Source organism: Patella vulgata, chromosome 1, assembly GCF_932274485.2.
Source record: "Patella vulgata chromosome 1, xgPatVulg1.2, whole genome shotgun sequence".
In the NCBI taxonomy this organism is placed as follows: domain Eukaryota; kingdom Metazoa; phylum Mollusca; class Gastropoda; family Patellidae; genus Patella; species Patella vulgata.
In genome coordinates, this window is record NC_065879.2 from 68,474,094 (window position 1) to 68,500,962 (window position 26,869).

At 35.4% G+C, this 26,869-nt stretch overlaps 2 protein-coding genes across 4 annotated transcripts; both read right to left on the bottom strand.

Moving 5' to 3' along the window:
* Positions 1 to 361: 361 nt before the first annotated feature.
* On the bottom strand, positions 362 to 9,281 carry LOC126822617 (uncharacterized). Of its 3 annotated transcripts, none has more exons than XM_050551584.2 (2): positions 8,859 to 9,281; positions 362 to 2,402 (listed from the first exon to the last, which is right to left on the bottom strand). In XM_050551584.2, exon 2 carries the CDS (start codon positions 2,104 to 2,106, stop codon positions 1,114 to 1,116), a length of 993 nt encoding a protein of 330 aa, XP_050407541.1. In that variant the 5' UTR covers positions 2,107 to 2,402; positions 8,859 to 9,281; the 3' UTR covers positions 362 to 1,113. The 3 variants fall into 3 exon arrangements, with proteins under 3 accessions (XP_050407541.1, XP_050407542.1, XP_050407549.1); XM_050551585.1 differs by lacking the exon at positions 8,859 to 9,281 and adding an exon at positions 7,101 to 7,165; XM_050551592.2 differs by lacking the exon at positions 8,859 to 9,281 and adding an exon at positions 7,013 to 7,031.
* A 2,562-nt stretch (positions 9,282 to 11,843) lies between these two features.
* Positions 11,844 to 24,779, bottom strand: LOC126822639 (60S acidic ribosomal protein P0). Its single transcript, XM_050551627.2, has 10 exons — positions 24,699 to 24,779; positions 20,451 to 20,547; positions 19,385 to 19,484; positions 18,893 to 18,968; positions 16,792 to 16,879; positions 16,033 to 16,179; positions 15,173 to 15,281; positions 14,472 to 14,548; positions 14,021 to 14,161; positions 11,844 to 12,107 (listed from the first exon to the last, which is right to left on the bottom strand). The coding sequence occupies exons 2-10, from the start codon at positions 20,502 to 20,504 to the stop codon at positions 11,958 to 11,960; spliced, it is 942 nt and encodes a 313-aa protein (XP_050407584.1). The 5' UTR covers positions 20,505 to 20,547; positions 24,699 to 24,779; the 3' UTR covers positions 11,844 to 11,957.
* Positions 24,780 to 26,869: the final 2,090 nt, after the last annotated feature.

The following is a 26,869-nucleotide window of genomic DNA, read 5'->3' on the forward strand; positions in this document are numbered from 1 at the left end:
TGCCAAGTGTGAACATCGTAGAAACACATTACAAAACAATGACGGCCATTCAGGACAGAGATTTATTCTCGAAGTATGAAGTAGATAGATCGCTGTGTGCAGAATGGGCCAAAACAAGCCATGTGCAACTAAAATCTTCGCTAAAATCTTTTGATCCGATTGAATCCAAGTCAACAGATTATCTACCGTTGATATTTTAATGTTGTTTTCTTAATTATAATCAAATTGAGTACATCTTTGCGTGGATTAAGACGTGGCCAAAGAAAACATTGTCCGAAATGTCCAAATATAATACTCAGCGCCTTTCAGGATCCTGGGTATATTTTGCATCACTAAATCGTTTGTAAAAAAAACTGTAACGTTAAAGCTAAAACCGTTTTATTTGCGTCTAATTATAATAATTGCATAATATAATAACATTAGCAACAAACTAAAAATTCTAGAAGGTTTAACAATATGAATAATGGAATAAATATGCTAATAATATATCTACATAAAGCAAGTCCACTATATCTCCCACTTAAAGGAGAGAGTTCCTCTTTATTCATTTTTATTGTTATCTGTCGGATCCGCCATATCCCAACAGAATTTATTATCACTTTAAAGCACCAGAATAATATATTAATAAACTAGAATCTCTACATGTCAGAATAAAGGTTAAATATACAGTTTAAGATATTTAAGACATACACAATCAAAGTCTTGATTATCAATTTTTATGAAAATCGAAAATGATTTAGGGTTCAGAAAAGTTATTCGGCAGATTCTGAAACCACTCCCATAATTCTGGTTAGCGAGATAGTATGGCAGGTCTAAGTGCTATATGCGCCGCCGTTCAACGGATACACCATGGACCCTATATTATAACGCCCATACATGCACATCGTGAATAATTAAAGCTTCGTAATTTCAAAAAAAATATCACCGTGCTTGAAAAATGAATGAACAACATTGTTATCTATTAATTTAAGTTTGAATCACTTTACTTCTATATAAAATAATGCTAAGGATAGTGTCCAATCCCTTGAATAATGCCAGGGATACAATGAGTTTGACGATAAAGCTGGGTTAAAGGTAAATACACACGATGGATTGTTGGTGACTGCTCTCCAATCACCACAAAAACTTAAACGGTTCACCCTCTTTCTTTTTCCTGGGTGTAACCATACTCTCTAACTCAGGAGTAACTTCTAGCTCATAAGTTCTCTGTAAGCCTGGAAACGGAACGTACTCATTGCGACTATAACGCTGAAGATTTGGGTACACTAAGGGATTTTGAGGCGCACAGGCAGTAATGAAGAGAAGACGGTCTGAGAACTGGACAATAGGTTCGTGGTACTTCATTACTCCTTCCGTTAACTCACGCACACTTGACATGACCTCCACGTGAGAAAGCGCGCGAAATCTTGGCGGATACTTTTCCTTCAGTAATGTGTACCATTTACGTTTCTGTATCACTATGGGGATAGTTTCTATCTCCCATTCAGCATGGAGATGGCTGTCTTGTAAGTCTTTGAGAATTCTCATATACGGCGCTTCGTAATCCTCAAATCTTTTTCGCGCCAATTCTGAGATAGGCAACGTATTAAGAGGAGTAGGCCTATCAATGATTAACAATAATCCCTTTTCACTCAGACATTTTAAAATGTTTTTATAGACTTCTCGGGGATTCTCCAAGAAATGAGCAGTATCCTTTAAGATGATTTTGTCAAAAACGTTGCGTTCGTTATCAGGGAGTTCCGCCATTCGTCGGAAATATTCCTCTGTTCCAACATTCTTAATTCTGATGGGTAATATTCTATTGTGGTCGGTGTGTGCGTAGTGGAAATGCGCGGGAAACACCTTGGTGATTGGTGTCAAAAGACAGAACTTGTCTTGAAGAATGTCAACAATACTGTCCCGGAATTCTCCGACGTAACAAATTTTATCCGTGGTTCCAATATCCAAATATTTGTACAGATATTCTCGCATCTTTTCTTCGTAAACTTCACCAAAACTCAAATCGTCATTTTTGGTAAATCTCGGAATATTAAACCAGGGTTCGTAACTTTCAGAGATAACGGCATACGGCTTAGGTGATTCGGGACCAAGAAACGAAGACGCCATATTGAAAACTCTTCAAAGGGTAGGACTGTTCTTCTTGCCAATTCTGGTCTTTCAATTTAACTTTTGCTGCCAGCCATCCTTCGGCACATATCCTGGATTTCTTGAATAATATGATCGGGTAATGCAAATATTACTTCAGTCCAATTCCTACCCTATGGCTACCTTATTTAACGAAAATGGAATAAATGACTTCTTCTTTTCGACACCCTATTGTCGCAGTAAATAAGACACAATACCCTACTGACTTGATTGATATCGCCTATGTGTCGCGATCAATACGACACCATGTAGTCGATCTGAAAAAGAAAAAAAATCAATATTTTTAAGTTTATGATATAATGGTATTAGATCTTATAATAATAGTTCGTTCATTATGTATTATCATTGATAACTTTAATCCTTAATGCCTCCACAAAGCAATTAAACAGACATTCCTTGGTTTAAGTCATCCTACTGCTAAATCGCCATTGGATTATTTAAAAAGAAGAATACGGACAGGCAACGGAGCTCTAGATATATTATAAATATCTTATTGAGATTTAGATATATTCTTTATTGAGCTTTATAATATTCTAAACATCTTATTGAGCTTTATATTATTCTTAACATTTTACTGAGCTTTAGGTACATTATAAACCCCTTATTGAGCTTAAGATATATTCTAAACATCTTATTGAGCTTATTATAAACATCTTACTGAGATTTATATAGATACATTCTAAACATTCTAAAGATCTTAATGAGTTTTAGATACATGTACATTCTAAACATCTTACTTACTGGGCTTTGCATATATTCTAAACATCTTACTTACTGGGCTTTAGATGCATTATAAATATCTTAGTGAGATTTAGATACATTACATAAATCTTAGTGAGATTTAGATACACTATAAACATCCTATTGGGCTTTAGATACATAATAAACATTTTACTGGACTTTAGGTATATTCTAAACATCTTACTGCGATTTATATAGAAATATTCTATACACCCTACTTAGATTTGGATACATTCTGAGAAACCTTCTTAACATCTTACTTACCGGGCTTTAGATACATTCTAAACATCTTACTTACTGAGCTTTAGATACATTCTAAACTTCAAACTGAGGCTATAGATACATTATAAACATCTTACTGAGATTAAGATAATATTATTTTGTCGTGACGCCCCTTCAATACGTCCACACTGTGTCTTGTTTTAAAAAACAGATGTCGGTTTAGATAACGACCAGTAAATCAATTAGCCCCTACCCCCTTTTTGTAGTCGAAATCAACTGCCGTAGCTTTTTTTCCCATTTCTCAGACCCTATAAGTTAATTACTGAATAAGGTTCCTGAAAATTATACCGAAATTTCAATTTAATAGGCTATAACATTGAAATTTCGGTGTAATTTTCAGAAACCTTATTCAGTAATTAAGTTACAAATGCTAGTAAATAGATAATACAAAGATTTTCCAACTCTATTTTTGGGCCCAAGTAACCCGTATAGTAAACACGGCTATTTTTTTTCCTTGCCTTATGAGACTTTTACATAACATGAACACGTCATGTTATAAGATCGATACGAAACTTGTATCAATATAACCAACGGCTATACTAAATTAATTATTGTCAATTTATTGACATGCCGAAGTATGATACGTTAAGTAGGTAATTGGTGAGAAAAGTGGACTTTACACATAATTATGTCTAAATATGAATAGTGCATGGCTACAGCAATATTTGCCTTGAGATATTCTCCATAGAATTATCAGGAATAAAATTAATTTTTAAAAAACAAACACAGCAAACTTTTTTTTTCTTTTTTTTTTAAAAGCGAGAAAGAAAGAGATGGAACAAAGAGAAGCGCTTTATTAACTATAACTAAGGCTACAAAGTATTGATTCGAATACATCCCAGTGGTAGGATAAACATTTATTTAGTTTTCAGTGCGTGTGGGGGGGGGGGGGGGTGAAATATGACATGGACATAATAGATCAATTTAAAATGCTAATCAACAAAATGCATTTTATTAGATAAAGTGATGGAATATTTCAATCAATTGCAGGACAGAGAAATTTATTTGAAATTGAATGTACACACCCTTTTCAGAATAGAACATTCAGCTTCCTGATGTAGTTATAACCAATAACGTTATAGAACAGAAAAAAACATTACTTTGTTGTTCGGAAATAACGATGCCTTAAAGTAGCTAAGTCTCTAACTCAATATCATCCAAAGTCTTCGACATTCAAAACACGAATTAATTATCAATTTAAATCAACATTGATGTTATGATCTTATCGGGAAAAGATGGGCTTCTGATATCTAATATTTAAGACAAAATAAAATGTTACCTTTGGTACACGAATATTGTACCATGCATGCGTTCCAGCGCCATTTGTAACAAGGGACTCGAAGAACGAATCTAGACATATTCCACTAGTTATGTCAAACTGTGACGCCATATTCTCATCTGAAGAGCATGCGCAATAAATACTATCGATGTAGACTGGAATGTACCAGACGCTAGAGATTGCTATTCAATTGAAACTTCACGCGTATTTCGCCGAAGATAACTGATTTGAAATTAGAGTAAAAACGGAAACGATTGAATGTAAATCAGTTTATATATACATTCATATTGCATCATTATATGCGCTGCGACCCATTTGTGTCAATTTCTAGGTTTCAAATATTAGCAATTTAGCTCCTTTAAATTGTAAAGTTGTATAACCAATATATTTACAGGCATAAGATGGGAAGCATTACATACAAAAACGTTAAAAGAAAACTTTACTGTAATAAACCGAAAAACCGCCCGAAAAAGTGTAGCTCAAAAATAATTAAGACAGATCTAGATTATAAAGCGTTATAACTAATAATTACGTTTTTATGCGCGTTACAACGTTATAGGGAAACTTTACTACAATTTGAAGATAACTTAAAGATTACTTTCTATTTTGAATTAGAATTACGCCACATTTTTTTATATCTGAGGAGATATATAAAAAAAAAACACTCGAGAAGGCTTATCTGTTGCGTAATAAAATAGTGAGGCATGTAAAATCTTAATAAACACTATCCTTGCTTAACAACGATCTAAAAGTTACAATTTCATATTTTCTAAGAAAGTCAAAACATAATTATTTCTATGTCTTTTGCTCAATAGGTTGTTAACTCACTATTATACGATCATAGGTGTCATTCTCACACTTAAAACTCATTTACACCGAAAATAATAACACAATTACCTCCCAATTGCCTCCCTTGTTTTCTATTCTCCACCATGGAGTAGCTATCTTCAAACGTTTGAATTTGAAGAAGAAAATGATATTTTTGCCAATTTCTCAACTGACAACAGTGAATTACAGGATTAATAGGATTATTCTTTAACAAGGTAGGACTGTTTATAGATACCACCTATTTTAAGGCTTTATTTTAATTATTTTAAAAATATAACTTAAAAATATGAAATTGTAACTTTAAATAGACTTCGAAAAAATATATAATGACAGTCGTCAATTCGGATGGGACGAAAAACACAGATGCCGTGTATACCATTGGCAGCACGTTAAAGATTCATTGATCGTTAAGAAATCTAAGAGTAAGTCGTAGCGCAACTGCAAGGGTAAACAATGCGCCTATAATAGCACACACCATGGCGTAGACCTGTTTTCATTTATCCCCACGTTGGACCTGATTTCATTTCATTTCATTTCTTGAAATTAGAACGATTTGCCAGCTATGTTTACTGTACACTGTGTGAATCGAATGCTTAAAAAATGCATACAAAGGGTATAAAATATAAAAAAAACCCATCAAAATCAACAAACAACACACGGTTTCTATCCTCTATCACCAGTTTATAAAACCAAACTAAATATCAATGCGGCAATAATTATTGATTTAGGGTTCGTTAATAAATATTGAATTTCCATTTAGATGAATGTGTAAAACAGCTAACGTGATCTAATCTTTATACATTCGTTAAATTATTCAACATTAATCGAATGTTATCGTCACGTTACAGCGATAACACGATAGGGTGTTTGCGAGAGAGAGAAATGAAAAGGGTTTTAAAGTCGTATGTTTCTCCACCAACTAGACTAATCAAATGGGATATGAGGTAAGTGTTGTCTGGACAACAGCATTTCCGAATACTGTTCGTCGAATTCCAACTACCAATGGTTCTTTAACGTGCACACCAAACCCCTTTTTTTCGCCCCATCCAAACAGACCATGTCCCTTGCTAAGCCCTCCCTCTTGCACTACATGCAGTGATAACAGAGAGTCAGGCCTGGAAATCAAGAGGAACTTTGTCGACGAACACATGGATGGAACCAACGTTCGTGAACCAACGTCTGCTAAAGAGAAGAACTCGGCAATTTGTATTTGAGTAATTCACTTGCAGTTGTGTGCCCACAGAATGGAGGAGGGTGGCTCTTTTGTGAGGGTTGCAGTGTTGTTTTTCAGTTGGAGCCAACATTTTACTTTTCCACAAAAACATTGCTTTTTGTTTTAACAGTGAAAAGCTTACAGTGATGCTCTGTGCTGATGGATTTTGAGTTTTTACACCCCATCTCAAATGGAATACATATTATGGATAGGGCCCCCACCCACCCCGACTCCGCAACGAATACACATTTATTGGGTTTTTGTGTCTCCATGGGATCATGTATCGGCGGTCACCACGCTCCTGGTTCCTGCTCGTACTCTGCACAGGCCTAATTTTCTTCGCCACTCAGGCTCTTACCGAGATTAGCAAAAAATGTACCGGTGCAATAAGGAATGAATAAATTTTCCACACATCGAATATGAAAATCACAAAACACAAATTACCAATCGCATGCGTCGGTTCCCATAATCAGCACGTGAGGAATCACGAAATCTCAAAAACGGGGATATTTTGCTCTACATACCCTCAGTCTCGCAAACTTGTATTTACAGAATTATCTTCAACAGATCTATAGGGACTACAGAACCTCAACTCAAATCAGACTGACTTACCTCATCATGTCGTCTGTCTGAAAACCAACATGTCGTCTGTTTGTACTAAGAACAGATCAATAATTTACAACTGTCAGCAATAAAATGTAACCTGTTTCATCGCAGACATTAGCCAATAAATGGAATGGAGTTTAACGTCCGTATTCATATTACATAAATATGTGCTTTTAGACCAATTTTCATTTATTTTAAGCAGTGCTCATGGGCGTCACCCATGGGGGTGGGGGGGGGTCCGATCCCCCAATTATTTTTCGGGGGGGGGGGCTGAATATACTTGGATCCTCCTCATAAAAATTCCCCTACTAAACCCCCTTTGTCGTGTTGTTCATAACTCAAGAGTAACATTCAATATGTAAAGGTCAAGAAAAAAATATGAATACGGCACCCCCTGACTTAAACATGATAAACATTGTATTGGTGTGATGTTTTAGTTTAACCCCGTAAAATATGCCAAAACAGTGTTTACAGAAGACTGAAACTTTTAAAAAAATTTTATGGTGGTGCCCCCCCCCCCCCAGTGGGAGGGTGACCCTCCCACACTCTCCCTATCGCGCTACATTAGCTGCTGCACAGCCTCGTGCCTCCGGCGTCACAGATTGTCAACATTTTATATAATTTCATTTGCAGACCCCCAATATATATTTCACGGCTACGCCTCTGCCTGAGGCCCCTGAAGGAGGTAGGTACGGTATGCCTACGCGGGCAGTCCGGCATACTTCTCAGAACATTGGGGAAAATTTAAAATATTATGTTACCCGATCAATCATTATTTTCGACAAGTTTTAAACACATTTTTAAATTTGGAAAGAATTTGCCCCCACCCCCTGGCCAACGGGGTCATTTTAAGGTTCCAAAAAATAGAACCACACGCCCTTTAAATTTAAATTTGTGGTTGTCACTTCATTCTGGAGGAGGGCCTTAAAATAAGGTTATTTCACACTCAAAAAATATGTGGTGCAAAGAGTTGGTGTTGACTACACAGGAGAAAATGGCGGGAAAGTGATTATTAACTGATAGTTGTAGATTCAAATTTCTTGTTTTTTGTGTTGTGTTAGATTGACTTCATTAATCTCAGAACCCCTTACTCACTAATACATACATCAATGTAATCTTGTTGATAAACAATGTTGTGCCCTGGGGGAAGGGTAAGAACAATGGGAGTCACGGTGGCCCCCCCTCTGAAATATCGAAGAAATGTTTCATCTGACTTCTTATTAATGGGAATCACGGTGTTGGTCGAGAAATTCCTCGGGATTTTCCGGCATGTTTTCTCCTTGCCAGTGTCTAGTCGTTTGGATAGGATAAAAACCGTTTACACGTTGGTGGGCATGTAAAAAAAATCACTTGACAGATGAAATTGGAAACAAGAGTAGGCCATATCGCCGCTGTATTAAATAATACATTATTAGTAAATACACCACCTAGGCTATGTCACAGCATTAGTTATCAAATGTAATGTTTCTGTATTTTAAAACAGAATCATGACGCAGTAAATATAGTATAATATTAAAAATATAGCACAATATTAAAACATGTATCTAGTCTACATTTCACAGCATTGGTTATTAATAATGTGTTTCTGTATTAATATGCCACAGTAAATATAGTATAATATCAAGCATTAAATATATTTACTAGTCTATATTTCACGCCCCGGGTTATTTAATATATATATATATATTAGTATTAAATTTTAATAAAGATACGATATGCAACAATAGATATACCACAGTATTAAACAATCTCTAATATACTTACCGGTATTAACTAATTAATTAAATATACCATACTCAATATTCCCCACTTCTTACTCGATACAGGTAACAAAATCTTTAGTATATTAATAACGCTGTTGATAAGATACTTGTCTTGAGTTTGGGCGACTTGTGAATACAGCTCTTACAACAATAAATAACTATAAATAGATTACTCTCTTACTTTTTGGCGTTTTTTTGGTTGATGATAGGCAATTAAATAAGGTCCTTTCTTTATCAATTTACAATGAGGAAGAGATTTGAATAGGTAGCGAAAAATCAGATTTTTTTTTAGAAATCTGTTGTAAAATTATACTGTAACTATGTATCGCTTAAACTCATGTTGGTTACTAAGGACGCGACAAATAGATATTAAGTCACTTACAAGGCGTCATTGACATGAGCATAATCTTGTATTGAATACTACACAGTAATAAATCACGTATATCGGCAATATATACCGTGGTAAAGGTGAATTCCGTCGTGATTATAGAACACATATATCATGAATATAATGAATGGTCCTCACATAGCCTTTATACCATAGCTTGCAGTTATGGTGTCAATCGTATTGTAATAATAACGGAACACTAACCCTTCTATTCAATATGATTGTAACAAAATACTGAATAGAGATTTAAAGGAAAGATAAACTTTCCCCGATTTTATTTTATGCATTTAGATCGATCCCCAAGTGGGATGTATCAAAAAGTCTTCATTGAGACAACTGGCGCGGTTTCGATTTCCCAGTTGTAAGTGACAAGGAGTAGGTACGCCTCGTGGGTTTTCTCCGGGTCCACCCACTGCTAAAGATCCCTACGCGCTAGCGAATTATTGAAATGAAATTGAACCATACGTTAGTCCCGAAATGACTTAGTTTGTGACGAGGGACGTTAAACCTTATTTTCCTCTCTCCTACCTGGGGCTTCTTTCAAGAGACGGTGTAGAGTTTGATGCGCTTAGCTCCTCCCCACCCCCTCCAGTTTCACAAAGCATCTGCAATACTTACCAGCATGTAAATCGAACGAAACACGCACGGTATAGAAACGTTTGATTTACGTGCACATTAAGTACTAACTTTGCTTTCTGGAAAGGGGGTCAGTAGTCTAAATAAAAATTCAACAAAATAAGAGTAACGGCAGGGAATTTTAAATTTGCTGGGGCAAAGACATGCACGTATTCAAAGCTTAACAGAAATCCGTCGAAAATGGGCCATATGTCGATCTAATTAACAGATCTTTAGGTTTTTAATCTATTTAAATTCTTTTATCTTTAACAGTTCGATCTTATTGAGTGTAGAAAATCAGAGCCACAAATTCGCAGAAAAATAATGACGTGTTAATTACATTGTATAGCCACTTCCTAATTTTACAGCTTCTTTTAAAGGACAGTGATGGTGTCAGCCAATATTACATAATGTGTGTAGATTTGGTTAAACACATTCCATATATAATTCTAACACAGTTCTTTGCTATGGTTGTTTGATTGAAACAAAGATTTGAAGAATCAGGAAGTGACGCAAAAAAAAGAAGGAAAACACGAGTTAACCATACTATTTAAGTAGAGAGAGATAACAGATACTCATTCGATTTTTAGCTCAATGATAATTCCGTTGAATTGGGAAAGATGTTATTAGAGACGGCTAGGGGATATCAGTTCAAAGCGAACTATACATAAAATGAATTGACGGTCACGTGATCAGACAAAAATATAAGTCCATACATTCCCTTGTGTATTTTCATATTCTATTTACACATTTTAAGTGATAATAATAGTTAATTCTGACATATTTTCTTTTAAGTTACGACTGTCTCCGCCACATGAATTACAAATCACAATATGGCAGACACCGCCTTGCGGCCCCGTATAACAACCTTTCAACTTTAAGCAATCCGTTTTAAAAACAATCACATTTTTAGTCTGTAACTGTAAGTAAAGTGTACATAAAATTCCATTATAATAATTTCCATAGACTTCCTTCATACGGCTAATATCTTACCAGGTATATAAAAATGGATCTGGAGAGTAAAGTAGAACTTTTAGGCCTGTATAGTATGACTGGCTACATTCATAGAACGGTTATTGAAAATAACGTTATCTTTTCAAGGCAAGTATGTTATGAAGGGTCAACTCAACTGCGGCGTTTCCACCTGTTCAATCTAAAAGTTAGCACTTTCTAGTACATGTATTTTGAATCCAGTTCATTTCATGTTGTACGTTTGAAATAACCCAAATAGATTAACTCAATAATTTAGGGCCAATTTTAAATATTCACTAAAACTCACGATTGTGGAAAACTGTTAAGATTCCGTCAAGGGACATTTCTGTGCAGAAAAAAAATACATTCCAACTAAGCAGTGTAAACCCCCATTTCATTACGGATATCCCCCCAATACGGAAATGAAATTGGGTTCAAGGTCTTACTTTTCAATGCTAATGAAGACGTCGTGCATACAGCATGCTTTGGGGGGAAAATTTTAGCCTGATGGCAGCGCTATGGCCTACTCTTTACTTTGAAAATTCCAATTGTCAAGTCTCCTTTTACGTGCACACAGGCCCTCGTTTTCCATCCCATCTGAATAACTAGATGCAGTCCTTGCTAGGCCAAGTCTCCTGGTAATCTTTCACGTCCAACACCAGAATAGAACCATTAAACTCAATTGTATTGTGTAGTAGGCAGACAGTATATTATTATTATGAACACATTTTAATGTTATCTTAGAATTTTTGATGCAAATTGCCTCATTGCTTGGAAATCTGATTCATGAACAAAACACATTTTGGTTAATGTGGAATTTTTGAAGAAACTTTAGCTGCAACTATAGGAGCTGCCACTTAACAACCTGTGTCGCAATATTTGGATAAACAGGATTGTCCAGCAACAAACATACGCGAACAAGTTTCAGGGTCAGGGACAATAACCCATACAATTGATGGAAAGGGGTGACATACTGGAACATGAACTGTGGGCACATAAAAACAACAAGTATTTCTTGACAAGTCTTTTTTATTTGTCAATTCCACAAGCCATATGAACTGAATTCAGCAATTCGGCATTGTAGAATTTAAATGCCTTGTCCAATGTTGGTTGATTGGCGAGGAATTAGTCAAAGAGACCAAAGCCCATGTCGTCATCAGATTCCTCAGATTCTTCTTTCTTGGCTTCTTCCTTCTTGGCAGGGGCACCTGCAGCAGCAGCAGCTGGCGCAGCAGCTGCAGCAAACTTAGATGGATCTGCCAAATATTCTTTGGTCTACAAATAAAAACATTGATTTATTCATTAAACATTATTAATTGTTTTTTTGTGCTAATATACATCCTATAAATGAAATGGGGTTGAAGGTCTACTTTTTTCACCGACTAGGCTAATGTAGATGGACATGTGCCTTGTGTGCTATGGGGGAAATATTGCATGGACCGCGATGATACAGATTAGGCCGATGTTAATTAATTGCATGTTTCTCATGACCTGAGTTTTTGAAAACAACATGCTACATGAGGTAATTATTAATTATTGAGTTGGAATCCAAAACTTGTCGAAAAAATTGAAGCAACATGAACTCTTATAGCTATGGGCATGCTGTGGTTTATAATAAGCTCTTCAGTTCATTGAGGAGTAAGTACACAGGAAGAGGTCTTTTAAAGTAACTCTCAGTCTGGGAACATCTACATGTACACTGGCTATTATTAGGGACTCAGGACTAGGGCCTAGTATAATTCATCAGATTTCTTATGAGTATGCGATCTATTTCTAAAATATAAAAATTTATTTGATTAAAGATAAAGTCTTTAGCAACTCCTCCTAAGAAAGTTCTTTGAATTTAGGCATTTTTACCTCAAACACATTAATATTAATTTCTGAGTTGATATTATTTTAATTTTTGAACACAATTAATATTAATACGGTATTTTAAAGTTTCCAACAACTTTAGAGTTATTATATCAAAAGATCTCTGGTCAATAGTGATCCAGTCGTTTCCATTTCTGACCAAAACTTCATCAAATTCAAACGAATCTTGAGTCGGTACTAAGTCTAATTTAATGTCGCCCGTAACATGTTTCTACTTTCATTTTCACTATCGATATGTGCGAGTGTCTCGCATTTCTCTACGAATGAGGCACATACGGTTGTAACTGAATCATTCTCTTGAAAAATCTTTGCTGTTGGTTTCAACAGTACAAGTAAATTTTTCGTCAGGACAACTACACGTGCAAACAACCATTTTGTTGTGCTGAGCAGACGAAATTTATCAATTTATTCCGTCTGCTTGCCTGCTTTACAGCTACGATTATCCAGTAAGGATAAATCAAAGGAAAAACGTGACTGGTTAATATAGTGTTATGAAAATAGATGGCGCTACAAACGCCATAGTATTCTAGTTCTATGGATCTACATTGTATTACTGTCATACCTTTTTAAATACGTCTCAGCGATAAATCAGAAATTAACATAAATCCGTAATGGAAAAAGTTTACAAGCCGAGTTTATGGAATTTATTAGACAATATATGAAACCATGTATTAAAATTTCTTCCAAGACGACTCTTGTCAAAATCACTGACTAAAGTGTGTCTGGGTAATCGCGCTGGCTTCATAGTAGAACTTCCTGTTTACGGACAGACTTCGTATTTTTGCCGAGTTAATTATACACCGCAGACGCGTATAATAGCACAGTATAATAATATATACTTCATATTTAGTTACATATTTATGAATAAAATAAATAGATTGTTCATAGCGTGGCCAAAAAAATGTAACTTCACAAATATTTTCAACGAATTTTCTCCTTACTAATAAATACTAAATTTGACCGAATAATTAAAGAAGTGCGTGATTATTACGGATGAAAACAGACATGCGGGCGGGTCATGAGAAACAGACAATTAATTAACCGCGGCCTTACTCTTACTTTCAACTGGACCTTGGGGTTTTCATGCAATCCGAATGACCACACAATTCATTGCCAGGTTTTATGACCTGCAAGGGGAAACCATGTTGGAAAAGCCTGTGGAAATTTCTCGACCAACATCCGGATCGAACTAGTGCCTTATCCACTGAGCAAAGGCGGATTCGATATATTATATAAGCAGGCGTATAATAGCATTTGCCAGATAATTCAATCATGTCATTATTAAGACAAAAGTGGTCACATATTCTCAAACTTACCCTCTCTGCCTCCTTGAAGGTGATGTCAGTAACACAAGCAAGAGCCAATATGTTTTTGAAACCATTTGCAATAGAGTGAGGTGCAGATGCTACTGTTGGATAACCAACAACCAGTGAAATAGCAGCAATATTTCTTACACCCTGAAAGTAGATATAAATGGAATGTGTTTTAACACTTTACTACACCAACTGGGATGATTGGTTACTTAACGATTGAAATAGCTCCAATTACATATTTATTTCGCCCCTGTATTCATATGGAGCCTATTTTACAACAGATGGGGATCAATTCATCATGTTGCTTCACTTTTATTTACTTGCCTTTATCAAATCAAACGTTTTCCATGTTAAACTTTTAATAAGCCAACTATTTACATATATAATGAAACTAACTGTCATTGTTTTTTTTTTTTTTAACACTTGATTTAAGACAAGCAATAATGATACTTACATCCATGAAGATGCCCTTCAAGTAATCATCAGTAATATCTAAAATTCTAGGACTGAAGATAGTTCCAGAATCATAAACTGTAAATATACAAAAAAAAAATTCAGGATTTCGGGTAGTTTGATAGTAATTCCTTGATTTGTAAATATTATATGGAATTCACTGGTGAAATAGTTGTATTTATCAGTAAATTGGAGTTTCAAATGAAATGGGTTTAACATCCTACTGTTCTGCTCTGAACTGGGCTAATGAAGATGAGCATAAGCCATACAGTATGCTATGAGGGAAATTTTACTTGGACAGCGGCACTACAACCTATTCATATTGAATTCCAACTGTCAAGGGATCTTTTATGGGCACTCCAAAGTGTACACGGGACCTCGGTTTTGCATCCCATCAGAACGACTAGACAGCTGTCTTTGTCAGGCCCTTCGTCCTGCATCACTGACAAGGGGGAGCCATGCTGGAAAATCTGGATGAACTTTCTCAGCCAATGCAGGGATCAAACACCCGACCTCCAGGCTAGCGAGCCGGCGTCTTATCCACTTAGCCACCGTGACCCCCAAACTGGAGTTTAAATATTATTATGGTGTAGGCATGTAAGAATACAATAAAGTAAGGTTCAGTTTTCCACTGCTTAGTTTTAAAGGGATAACAGTGTATGTTTACAATGTCTAGTTGAGTAGTTTATAATATCAACTTACTGTTTTCGATGACCAACCCATAAGTAAAGGGTGAAATGTTTAACATGTTTAGTAAAGTAGCTTCAGAGGCTCCGACACGATCTCCCTCTTTAATCAAGTTTACTTCATTCTAAAATTAGAGAAAAGATGGCTTGTTAGACCATGAAACATATACAATAACATTACAATGTTAAAAGGGGCGTTAGGTAAGATTAGATAAAGAGCTAACAGTTCACGCTATAATAGTTAAAAATAGATAATGGAAACAGAATAAGATGAAAATTTCAAATTGCTTCACTCTGAGCCGAAATATTAGCAATTTAATTTTAGGCTAGCATTGATTGACATTACTACCATTGGTACGATAATAAACAAAGTCTCCCTTTTCCAATTTTACGTTAAATCATCCATTAGAAAACGTATTCAAATCTACTAAATATCGCAGACTAACGATGACATCGAGAGTTGATTGTGCTTTTGATAATAAATTAGATAACATTTAAGGCCTAAAGAAAGACCTGCAATAGGTAGATTTAGCTCTCGCATAATGCATGTTTAAACTACTTTTTATGTATTGCTTGTGTCGTTATTGCTATGCCTCGAGATGGACACAAAACTATCAAGTATGTAACATTTTGAAATTGGAATACTGGAGGACAAGGACGCAAAAACTGGTTTGGTGCAAATTGTGCACGCTGACAAGAGTGATCAAACTGAAAAAATCTGGCTCCCATTAGTTCAAGAAAATGTATAATTACTCTTCTATAATAAAGAGTTTTTCTACAGGAGCTGTTTTTTCTCATTTTTGAAATTGGCAGTTTTCTTATGGCTCCTGCACCATTTCGTAAAAGTGAAGACTAGTTTCAATATTTATAACTTACCAAGATTTCAATTGTTCCCTTAGTAATTTTAGTAGGGATCTGTAGAGCTTGAAAGAAAGAGGTCTTTTCTGGACCGAGACCGGTCTGCTGAGCTGGGACCTTGACATCTAAGGGAGCGAGAGCATTGGCTTTGGCAGGAGCTTTTACCTATACATAGACATATTTTATTAATTATAAAACAGCAAATTTAACAAAAGGAGAACATGTAAATGAAAGATCATGAAATTAGGTTAAACAGCATACGACATACAGAATGGCAGGAAATTGTTCCTGGATAGTGGCATTGTGGCCTGCTCTTTTGTTTTTTGATTTCCCACTGTCAGACAATCTTTAACATGCTGCCAATGGTAAAAAAAAGAAATATTTGTTTTTGGTACAATCCATATGACTATAGACACTTTTGTTGGCCATGCCTATCCGGTATCACTGACCAAAATATTCCCAACGAACACAGCCATACTCGCCAGGTCAAAAAGATTAACAAGCAATTTTGATGGTATAGTAATTTCATTCCTTTATCTAAATTGTGTGCAGGTCTCTTGCACTGGAAGAACCTGGTCAAAACGAACAGGCTTAGAAATTCATGCTTTGTAAATCTTGTATCTGTATCCTTGGAATATTCTAACATATGACATATGAAAGTTTTTCTTCTGAAGACTAACTCAATCCTCCTATGAATTTGTACGATGAGAATTTTATCCAAGAGGGGGAGTAGTTAAGACATCAGGTATGTGAATGGTGCAAAAGAAATAAACATACCTTGCTAGCCATCAAGATATCTCGAACCTCAACCAAATCTTCCTTGGTAAAAACAAATCCTATATTACCTCTAATTTTAGGTAAGATTCTAAAAATAAAAATTTATTTGTATTAGGTTGCCCTCAAGCATAATTAGGTGATGTATTCGAAAGCATATTCGAATGAGTAAACAGTATGTGTTAATATACCTACATAAGATCAATATCAAAGGAAATCAACCACTTTTGGACACTTGTCTGGTAATGCCAATGCCATCTTCAATAGAAGGTCTGATCTCACTTCAACTCTGTACATCTTATCAAGCCCTTCATGTAATACCCTCCCCATACATAGGCACTAATTTCGATTGGCTACTGACCCAGTTGGGAAGCCTATCAGATTATCGATCATCAAAAATACCAAAGTCTAGTGCTTTCCAGCTAAAATGTCTGTGATAATCGAGTTGCAAAGTTTAAGGTTCGTTCAATGTCAAAGTTTCTGTGTAAGTCGCCATGTTTGATTTGAGTGTGTGTCATTGGATGCCAACGTTCACATGTCTGAGTTAAAAGGAGATAACGTAGCTATAAGTATGGGAATTGCAGACCAGTCTAGATCACGGTCGTTGCTTCAGGAACATGTGCCAATACTTGCTCGTTCATGATCCTTCGAATTGATTAATCCTGATGTGGACCGTGATAGATCCTTTTGATTTTTTAGCCTGATTTCTCCTTGCCGTTATGTGCATATGGATAAAAACCAGTGGTTGCCATGCAAAATATGCCCACATTTTGCAAGAGATGGATAGAGGACAAGCTAAAAATACACTAAACTATTTTTCGTACAATCAGTGGCCATAACCAGTAAGTTATGGTCTGAAATGTGCAAATATCGAAAGTAAATGAGATCTCTGGGACATGACATATTTTTAAGTTTCATAAAAATCGGATAAAAATTTTGACTTCTAGAGGGTCCACAACCTTGGTATTACATACTTTTACACTATTTGCATACAAGAAGCAGCCATTTTGTTGGGTAGTTTCATTTGGATTTTCTCAAAATTCGAACTTAACTTTCATTATGGTGTAAACTTCAATATATTTAAACATTTTTTAACATCCGATACAAATTGATTTTTCATACAATCTGGGGTCACAATCCAGGGAGATATGGTCTGATATGCACGAATATCGAAAAGAACCAAGAGCTTTGGGACATAAGCATATCAAAACAGGATAAAAATTATGACCTCTAAGAGGGTCCACAACATTGTAATTACATACTTTTACATTATTTGCATTCAAGGAGCGGCCATTTTGTTGGGCAGTTTTGGTCCAATCTTTTTACGAAATTTGAACTCAACCATAATCATGGTTTAACGATGGTATATTTAAACAATGTTTATAATCAGACAAAAACTGACCTCTAGAGGGTCCAGAAGCTAAAATTGCGGTTTTTTTTGGTACAATCATGGGCCATAATCCAGAAATTATGGTCCTATGTGTGTGATTATCGACAGGAACCCGAGATCTTTGTGATATAAACATGTTTTTTAAGTTTCATAAAAATCAATAACAATTGTTGACCTCTAGAGGGTCCACAAACTCGAGATTACATACTTTAACACAATTTGTGTACAGGGAGCTGCCATTTTATCTGGGAGTTTCGGACTGATTTTCAGGAAATTTAAATAGTTTTTTTTTTAAATCAGATAAGTTACAGTCCGATACCTGCCAATATCAAAAGGAACAGATCTTTTGGAGCTGGCAAGAACAAAGAGAGAGAGAAATGACTACAACGTCCACTTGACACAAACTAGGTCATTTTGGGACTAACATAGGGTTTAATTTTATTTCAATAATTCGCTTGCGCATAGGGGTCTTTAGCAGTGGGAGGAAACCGGAGGACCCGGAGAAAACCCACGAGGTTTGACAGGCGACCCTACTCCTTGTCGTGTACAACTGGCAAGAACAAAAACCCCGGACAGAAGTTGATAAAGAGTAGAGGAACTTTGTCATTCACCGAGCAACCAACTCAAGAAAAATGTATTACTTCTCAAATGGGACTTTAATTCACAAAGATTTCATAGTGACTTCAGAAAATGGTATCATTTCTTTCACCATACCTTTCTAGATGCGAGTTGTTTTCAAGATGACCTCTTATAGCCTTTCTCATCATAGTATTCTTTCCCATCAATACAACTATAAATAATCACAGAAATGATATTGACGCAATAATTATTTAGTACACTATAATAATATTGTTTTAGTATTCAAAATTTCAACAACTCAAACGATAAAATAAATGCTGAAATTCCAAAGGAGTGGCTTTATTTACAAGATCAAATGGAAAATGAGTGACCTCTTTGTTTAAAGTGGGTAAAAATCTGTCCACATGTTGTTACATCTGGGGACTTGAATTTTATTTTTTCTAATCTAGAATCGAGTTCAATACTCACAGCTTTCCGGTATTGAACAAGACACACAAATTTCATTGCCATTCACTTTTGTGATGTATTTGATAAAAGTGTGGATTGTTGTTAAAACGTTAACCTGATTTTACAGTTCAGTTGCTAACATCAGAAAAATGGTGTTGTGCCATGTGAAATTTAACTTACCAGCTTTTCCTCGTAAATTCATACGAATAGACTGCATCTGTTTGGAACCAACATTATCGGCATTTACGATGAAGCACTTGGGATACTCATCGAATAATTGCTGAAATAAGTAATATTACAAAACATTTAACTAAAGACGTGTGAACTCATTAACTTAAAATTGTTTAATTTTGTGGGTTTGTATTCTATTTTGGTAACATATGAAGCCTATATAATTATTTTCCCTAACAAACCGGGCTAGAACCATAGCCTTAGCAACAAAAATAGCGATTGTGGTCACCTACTCATAAGAAACATTATCGTTAGGTTTGATAAACATTTGTCAAAAATTGTTGCCTCTTAGAGAGCAGACAAGCAAGTGTGAACGAACAGGGCAACTGCATTTTATGCCCATACTACATGTATGTACGGGCATATAAAAATGAACAGTAAACCATTAATTATGAACAAGATAATAGTGATGCTGTACCCATGTCAGGTAGATTCATATGTTTAATTCTAGTTGAGTGGGGCAGAAATATAATAAATAATCATTTTGGAAAAGAAATCCTGACATTTTAGTGTGGTAAATTCGATCGATAAGGTTTCTCATCTAACAATTACTGTTTATTACTGACCCTAGTTGAAATGAAGTTTAACGTCCTACTGTCCTGCTCTGAACTGGGCTATGTAGAAGAGCATACACCATACAGTGTGCTATGGGGGAAATTTTGCCTGGACAGCAGCACTACGACCTAATCTTATATCGAATTCCAACGTCAAGGGATCTTTTATGTACACGCCAATGTGTACACAGGACCATGGCTTTTTGCCCATCCGAATGACTAGACAGCTGTCCTGCATCACTGACAAGGGGGAACCATGCCGGAAAATCTAGATGAACTTTCTCAGCCAATGCAGGGAACGATCACCTGACATCCAGGATAGAAAGCCACCGTCTTAACCACTTAGCCACCGCGAACCCCCGATCCTTGTTGAAACATACTGTAGTAAACAGGAGTTGTACTTAACGAAAGTATTTTCATGTTCATAGAGTGTAAAATTACAAGGTATGTCAAATACTTACAACAATTTTCAAGAAGTATTTTGATTTCCAGGTTGTTTTATCTTCCTTGACCATCTTGGTGAATCAGGGACAGCCGTAGGCAGTTTAAAGATAAAATCTACAATAATAACATACAAATTACAATAATTTGATCAGACATTTGAAGTTATTTTAAGTTCACTTTTAACCTGATTATAACTTATTAAATAGAACATAACCTTTTATTTAGTGATGATCATCAATGGCAGAATCCCAGTAAGGCTTACTAGGTGCATTCCATGTTATTCCCATGCAAGACATCCTTTAAGGCTTTTCTGTTATTAAGCCAAAAGATATTTTTGCTAGGCCATAGGATATGAGCAATCCAGACGAGGGTCTGTGTAGAGGTTTCAGGTCAATATTTTAAATTATCCCTCCAGTTACTGAGCCTCCAATACAAAAACAGCAATTGTGCCTGTATTTTAATAAATTTTGAGTCAGATTCTTTGCAGATATTGAGGTCAATATTAAATTATAACAATACAATCAATAGTAATACATATAAATCAAACAGTAATTCAAACACATAGTTTGAAATGCGTCTAAATTTCAGTTGATGGGCTCTCCGATTTCTTACGAAGTCACAAGACATGAAACCCCAACTAATTCGAATACTTTGAAATAAATGTTTTTAATTGGATTCTGAGTATCAGTATTTTGTCATAAAATAGATAAAAAAAAAAAAAAATAAGATCTGTCATTCAAAATATAGACCTGAAACCCCTAGTTGGAATGGAAGTTTGTTGTATCATGTTGTATATGAATATTATATTGTATATGAATATTATACAGGTGTATGTGTCCATTTTTTGTCCATTTGTTCGCTGATCCGGTGTTTCTTGACCTTGCTTCTGCTAGGCGTGTCAAAAATCTGAGTTTTGTGATTGGTTCACGCATTTGAAATCCTCGCTGTTCTGCCTGATGATGCAGTTAGAAACTTCTAAGGCTGGGTAAAATATCGATATAAATCGATAGTATCGATTGGACGGCCCAGAAAAGCACTATCGATAGCGATGGGTTCCTATCGATTATCGCTCTTCGTCTATTTTTCTTGCGTCTGAAATGTCAATGTTTTCTTTCAGTTAATTAATCATAATACACCGCTCACTTTAATTACTATCAAGTATCAATGTAACACATAACAAAATTGTGACTGCTTATTGAACAGCCGTTTTCTGAAATTCACTCTCATTGAAACGTTACTTTAGTTTTGAATAAATTATTGTTGAACATCGCTAAATCGGAGATACCCAGATGTGTAAATAAAGTTAGAGTTATTTCCCTTTGCAAGCTTCAGAATTCGTCTGCCATATTGATATTTTCGCGCGCACGTACGCAATGTTTTGAATCGGAACAAGTTCATTTTGGTCCCGTACCATAATTATTTACGACATTTCTTCATTCGGAACCACGGCTGCATTATTTTAATAATAAACAACATCAATTTACGTATATATACGTGATATAACAAGTTTTATTAATGTTTTCCAAATAAATCTCCTTAGACAGGAGCAAACGATCTTTAGCAACTTCGTATGGTTTTGAACTTTGAACTTACACTGTATCCAGTCTTGATGACGACCGTGAAAATAAGTTTGTTTTCGATACTATCGATTATCGACCGACATTTCCTTGCCGATTATCGATAGTAAAAATCACTATCGATACCCAGCCCTAGAAACTTCCCTCCACAGCCTCCATTTTGCAATTTTCAATTCTGGTCATATTTACCAAGCCTATGACAAATCAAGAACTTTGTCATTGTCATTGAAAAATCTCAAAATACGAAAATGGCCCGATACATCCAATTTTCATTCTTAATATAATAATGTATAAATATCACAAGATTATAGTATGATGAGGCCTGTTTCATGCTTATTTTATGAATTTAGGTCATGTGACTTCCTAATCTTATTGTGTTACGTATGTATTTACTGCCTTACTCTTTTATTAGGGCTGATTAACGACTTTAGAAGTGGCACAACCAATTGTTGCAAAATAGGGCTCATTAGATAGTTTTTGGCACATAGCTATAGCCTATTATAGTACAATTCGGCATATTGGTAGGGGTTTCAGGTCACGTGACTTTAGTGTGAAATCGGAAAGCCAGCGGCTGAAATATAGCCCACTTCAATCTACGATTCTGAATTACTATTTTATGTAAATGCATTACTAGCAATTGTATTGCATAGTTTAATATCAATCTCAATATCTGCAAAGCTTCAGGCTAAAAAATTATCGAAATGTAAGCGAAATTACCGTTTGTTTACAGGAGACGCTCGATAGAAAATACCGCTCTGACGTCACGCGGCCATAGATTTTCCATTGCTACGACTCACTTTATTGGTGAATCCGCAGCTTAGTTACCGGGGGGATTTTGATATAGAACCAATCAAACGATAGATAACATTTTTGTGGTTATTATGGTTGTTGATACCACGTGATCGGACAAGTAGACCCGTAGAAAATGGGATTTATCTGTTTTGATGACTGAAAATTGCCAAATTTCGACTAAATATAAAAAAAATTTCTTGAGGTATCATCCAGATTATAAATATTTGACATATTCAAATTATTCTGATGAGGTATCATCCAGATTATAAATATTTGACATATTATCATTCAAATTATTACGATTTTAATAAATTTTAGACGACAATAACGTGCGGATTTCAGTTTTAAAATTGGTACTAGCGATTCTGAAGGGAAAATACCGCTTATGACGTCACTCAAATATGACTGAAAATAGTGTTGAAAATTGGATCGAGATTTGTGATCCGAATACTTTTGTTGGCTATCCGAATACTATTCGGATAATTCGGAGACGTGAATTTCTTGAACACAATTACATCAAAAGTTCATATACCGGTACTCATAATTTCTTACTTGTTTCAATGTTTATGAGTGTCTGTATGCCGAGTATGAAATCGTACTTTCGATTTGCAAATTGTTTGAGCCGCGAAGAAAAAAACGTGCCTACCTTTAGCCGTAATTATTAAGACTACCTATGACATCGGTCTGACATCCCAAAAAATCAATGAGGTGAAGGAATTTGTATAGTATAACTACTCCTGTTATCCGCACCCTCCCACTTATCATTTTGCTCAATCAAAAGTAAAATAAAACCATGTGCCATTTATTCCGGCAAGGTCGTTTGCCTCATTCTGATAATCTACTACTATTGAACCAATCAGTGAGTGGGAATATACGTGACCTATGTCGTTATGAATAAATTTCATTGTGGGAAGTCAAAACACGGTCTAAACTCGTATGCCGTAAACTAGCGCAGGGAATGAATGAATATTTTTTTTATTTAGACTACTGTTTTCGTTGCACTGCATTAATAATTTTATTAGTTACTATCACTAAAAAATACGCATAATGTTGACATTTATGCTCATGCAGCTGCGTACGTGATCAATTGTACTGGGGAAAATTTCAAAGTGATCAGACGTAAAATTGACTAAATATAGAGTATAATAGAGCATACGGAATGTCAGAATATATTGTAACGAATAGTAAACTGATTCGGATAACCCTTATTTTGTATCCGTTAACAAATATCCGAATAGTAGTTTCAACACTAACTGAAAAGCACTTATTTTGGTGCCATGCCACGCATTGACTGGTATAGACCATTTTGATTATATTATTGACGTCTATCTCGGATTTTAAAATTCCATAACTTTGGATCTAATTAGAATATTTTGATGAAATAAAAAAATTGGGGTAGCATTTTATGTACATTTTCACAAAATATTTTAAAAAAATTTTTTTCTGTCATTTGAAACTTTGACCTGAAACCCCTAATACTAGGGACTTGGTTGGGCTTTGAAGATGTTTCTTTTTATTACACGGTCATCAACTGTCCGTGTATTTAAATCATTATTAACATAAAATGTACTTCACTTCTGTTCTGGTTTCATTATTGCAGCGTGTAAATACTGTTTGTGTTACGTGGGACCGGTGTTACGTTAGCTAGCAGTCACGCGAACACGTGTGTTTTGTCTACACAACTTTACTTTTGATTTTGAATTGGGGGATTTCTTCGATATCAAATATTTTAATCATTTTTTGTGACCAAAATTGTTTTCCAAATCCGAAGCATTGGGGAAATTCGATAGGTGGGTTACTCTTTTACTAATTTCTGATATGAATATTGGGTTTATAGCTTTGTAAACTACTTGAAAACTCATTATTGTTTGATAGAAACACAAAAACACATCTCACCAAATCAAAATGTCGTGGTGAAAGGAAGGCCACGTGTTTTAGCCACCTGGCGTTAAATAATGGGTAGATAACTCTTTAATAGTAAGTGGATGCAGACCACCATTAATATGGCATTGACTTCAATGTTAATTCTGGTCTCCCAACGTTTCCCAAAATTTTCGTTGGCTGAACACTTTCAACTATAGACAGCACAACAAATGGTCATGTCTATAATCCAGATTGTGTATGAGGTTGACCAATGAAATTTTGAGATACACAAACTTGAAGTAGGATACTAAAACAACATGCTACTATCCGCCGAACATATCACCGTAACCAGCCCCTCAACTCTGTTATCTTTTCGTCCCTAAATCGTGAATACACTGTATTTAACAAAATCTGGCAAGAAATGTTAATTCAAATCCCATTCTTCTTTCTTCTATTCTAGACCAAAAACCCAAGAAAAACTACACAGACATTGCAAGAAATAAACAACATATACTCTTCAAAAAAAAAGAAAAAAAAAAGTAGGGGATATTTAGAAACAATACAAAACTGCGGAAATGCACTGCTGTTTTTATTAGAGGTAACCAGTGTATGTTAATAACAGGCCAATTGCCTACACATGAACATAAACAGTTCATATGGGCGGCTTATCTGACGGCCCCATTTCACTCGCAAAGAGATACTCCGTCAAAAGTGAAAATGGACGTTTTTGATTTTTGTCTTAATAATGAGTAATTGCTCCACCAATCCTCAGACATTCAGCAATTCGTCGTGGCATGCACATAATTAACCGTCCAGTCACGATTTGGGGCAATCTGACCCACTCCTCTCGCAATACCACGGTCAATTCTTGCAGTGTTGTCGGTTGACGTTGACGTCGACGAACACGTCTCCCGATCAAATTAAACGTAACACACTAAAGCAAAGATACGCTAAACAGTAAATCTTATGCAAGAACCGATAGGAAAGCAAACATGGATAGATAAACCAGCACGCGGCAGTTTTCATCAACCTTTCCTTGAAGTGTCAAATTTGACAATGAACCCCTCCCATATGGCGCTATTGCGTGTCGTATGTGCAGCTCAGTGGTTCTGTTGGGGCGATACGTTCTTCATCTGTGAGCATACTCTCAAAGCATGTCAAATGTCCATGACTATTTATCATATCGCAACCTGCATAGGTATTTACATTTCAATATCCCCTACTTATTTTGAAGAGTTTATCAATTTAAGTGAATGGATCCTGGGGCCAGTCGCAAGTACGGTGGCCTATTCGTGAGGAGTAAAGGTTTTTTTTGTGTTTATTTTTTATTTACCATAGTTTTCACTGCGAAAGACTCGTTCATTGTATCGCCAAGTGAATCTTTCTCATATGAGGTATATTACTAGGAAGGGTATAAATTAACGAATGACACCAATAGGCATATACTTAAGCGTCAACTGCACTGTCCCTCATCGGTAGTAATTACAGGCCTCAATCAAAATGAAAAAAGACATTGATATGGTTTTTGGAATAAGACTAGTATTTTTTTTTGTCTCTGGATTAACGGTATTTACGCCGTATCTCGGACTGTAACTCTGGTATCAATGGCCCCACCCACCCTTTGTAAAAATAAAAAGTCAACACATTTCTCGACTTAATCTAAATAAAATAAGTATATGGGGCGATATTTATAAAATTTGATAAAATGACAGCTAAAATATTTATTCTGAAAATAATTCCTTATTCGACTGGGGCATTATACACTTTCACTTTGCCATTTTAACTTCTGTTCTCATCCGATCCCACTTTACCTCGCTCCTCTTAAAAAGACCCATGCAAAATGTGCTGTCGTATGGTATTATAAATCGAATGGAGTATTTTTTGAATTAGCGCCGGGAATTATATAAAGTAATTAATAGTAATTATACATTAGATCTATACACCATAATTACACCCATGTTTGTGTGTAATGAGATAATCACCGGGTTTTGTCGAAGGTTGTATAATACACCCTTAATTGTTATCACTCTCTTATTAATTTCACATTTTACCTGGCCAATCGACATTCACTGATGCAGGCCAATTCCTGTACTCAGTTTTCTTCTTAGTCATAAAATAAACGATCTTAAAATAAGTCAATTCAGGTTGTTGAAATGTACTCAAACATAGAGTTGCGAAAACGATTTCATAAATAAGCAATATTG

What these genes read in the sequence shown, in the direction of transcription:
- LOC126822617 (XM_050551584.2), bottom strand. Translation starts at nt 2,106, where the DNA reads ATGGCGTCTTCGTTTCTTGGTCCCGAATCACCTAAGCCGTATGCCGTT.
- LOC126822639 (XM_050551627.2), bottom strand. Translation starts at nt 20,504, where the DNA reads ATGGTCAAGGAAGATAAAACAACCTGGAAATCAAAATACTTCTTGAAA. An exon ending in GAATTTACGAGGAAAAGCTG is followed by an intron (nt 18,969 to 19,384) that starts GTAAGTTAAATT and finishes GATTATTTATAG; the next exon opens with TTGTATTGATGGGAAAGAAT. An exon ending in CCTTCAAGGAGGCAGAGAGG is followed by an intron (nt 12,108 to 14,020) that starts GTAAGTTTGAGA and finishes TTTTATTTGTAG; the next exon opens with ACCAAAGAATATTTGGCAGA.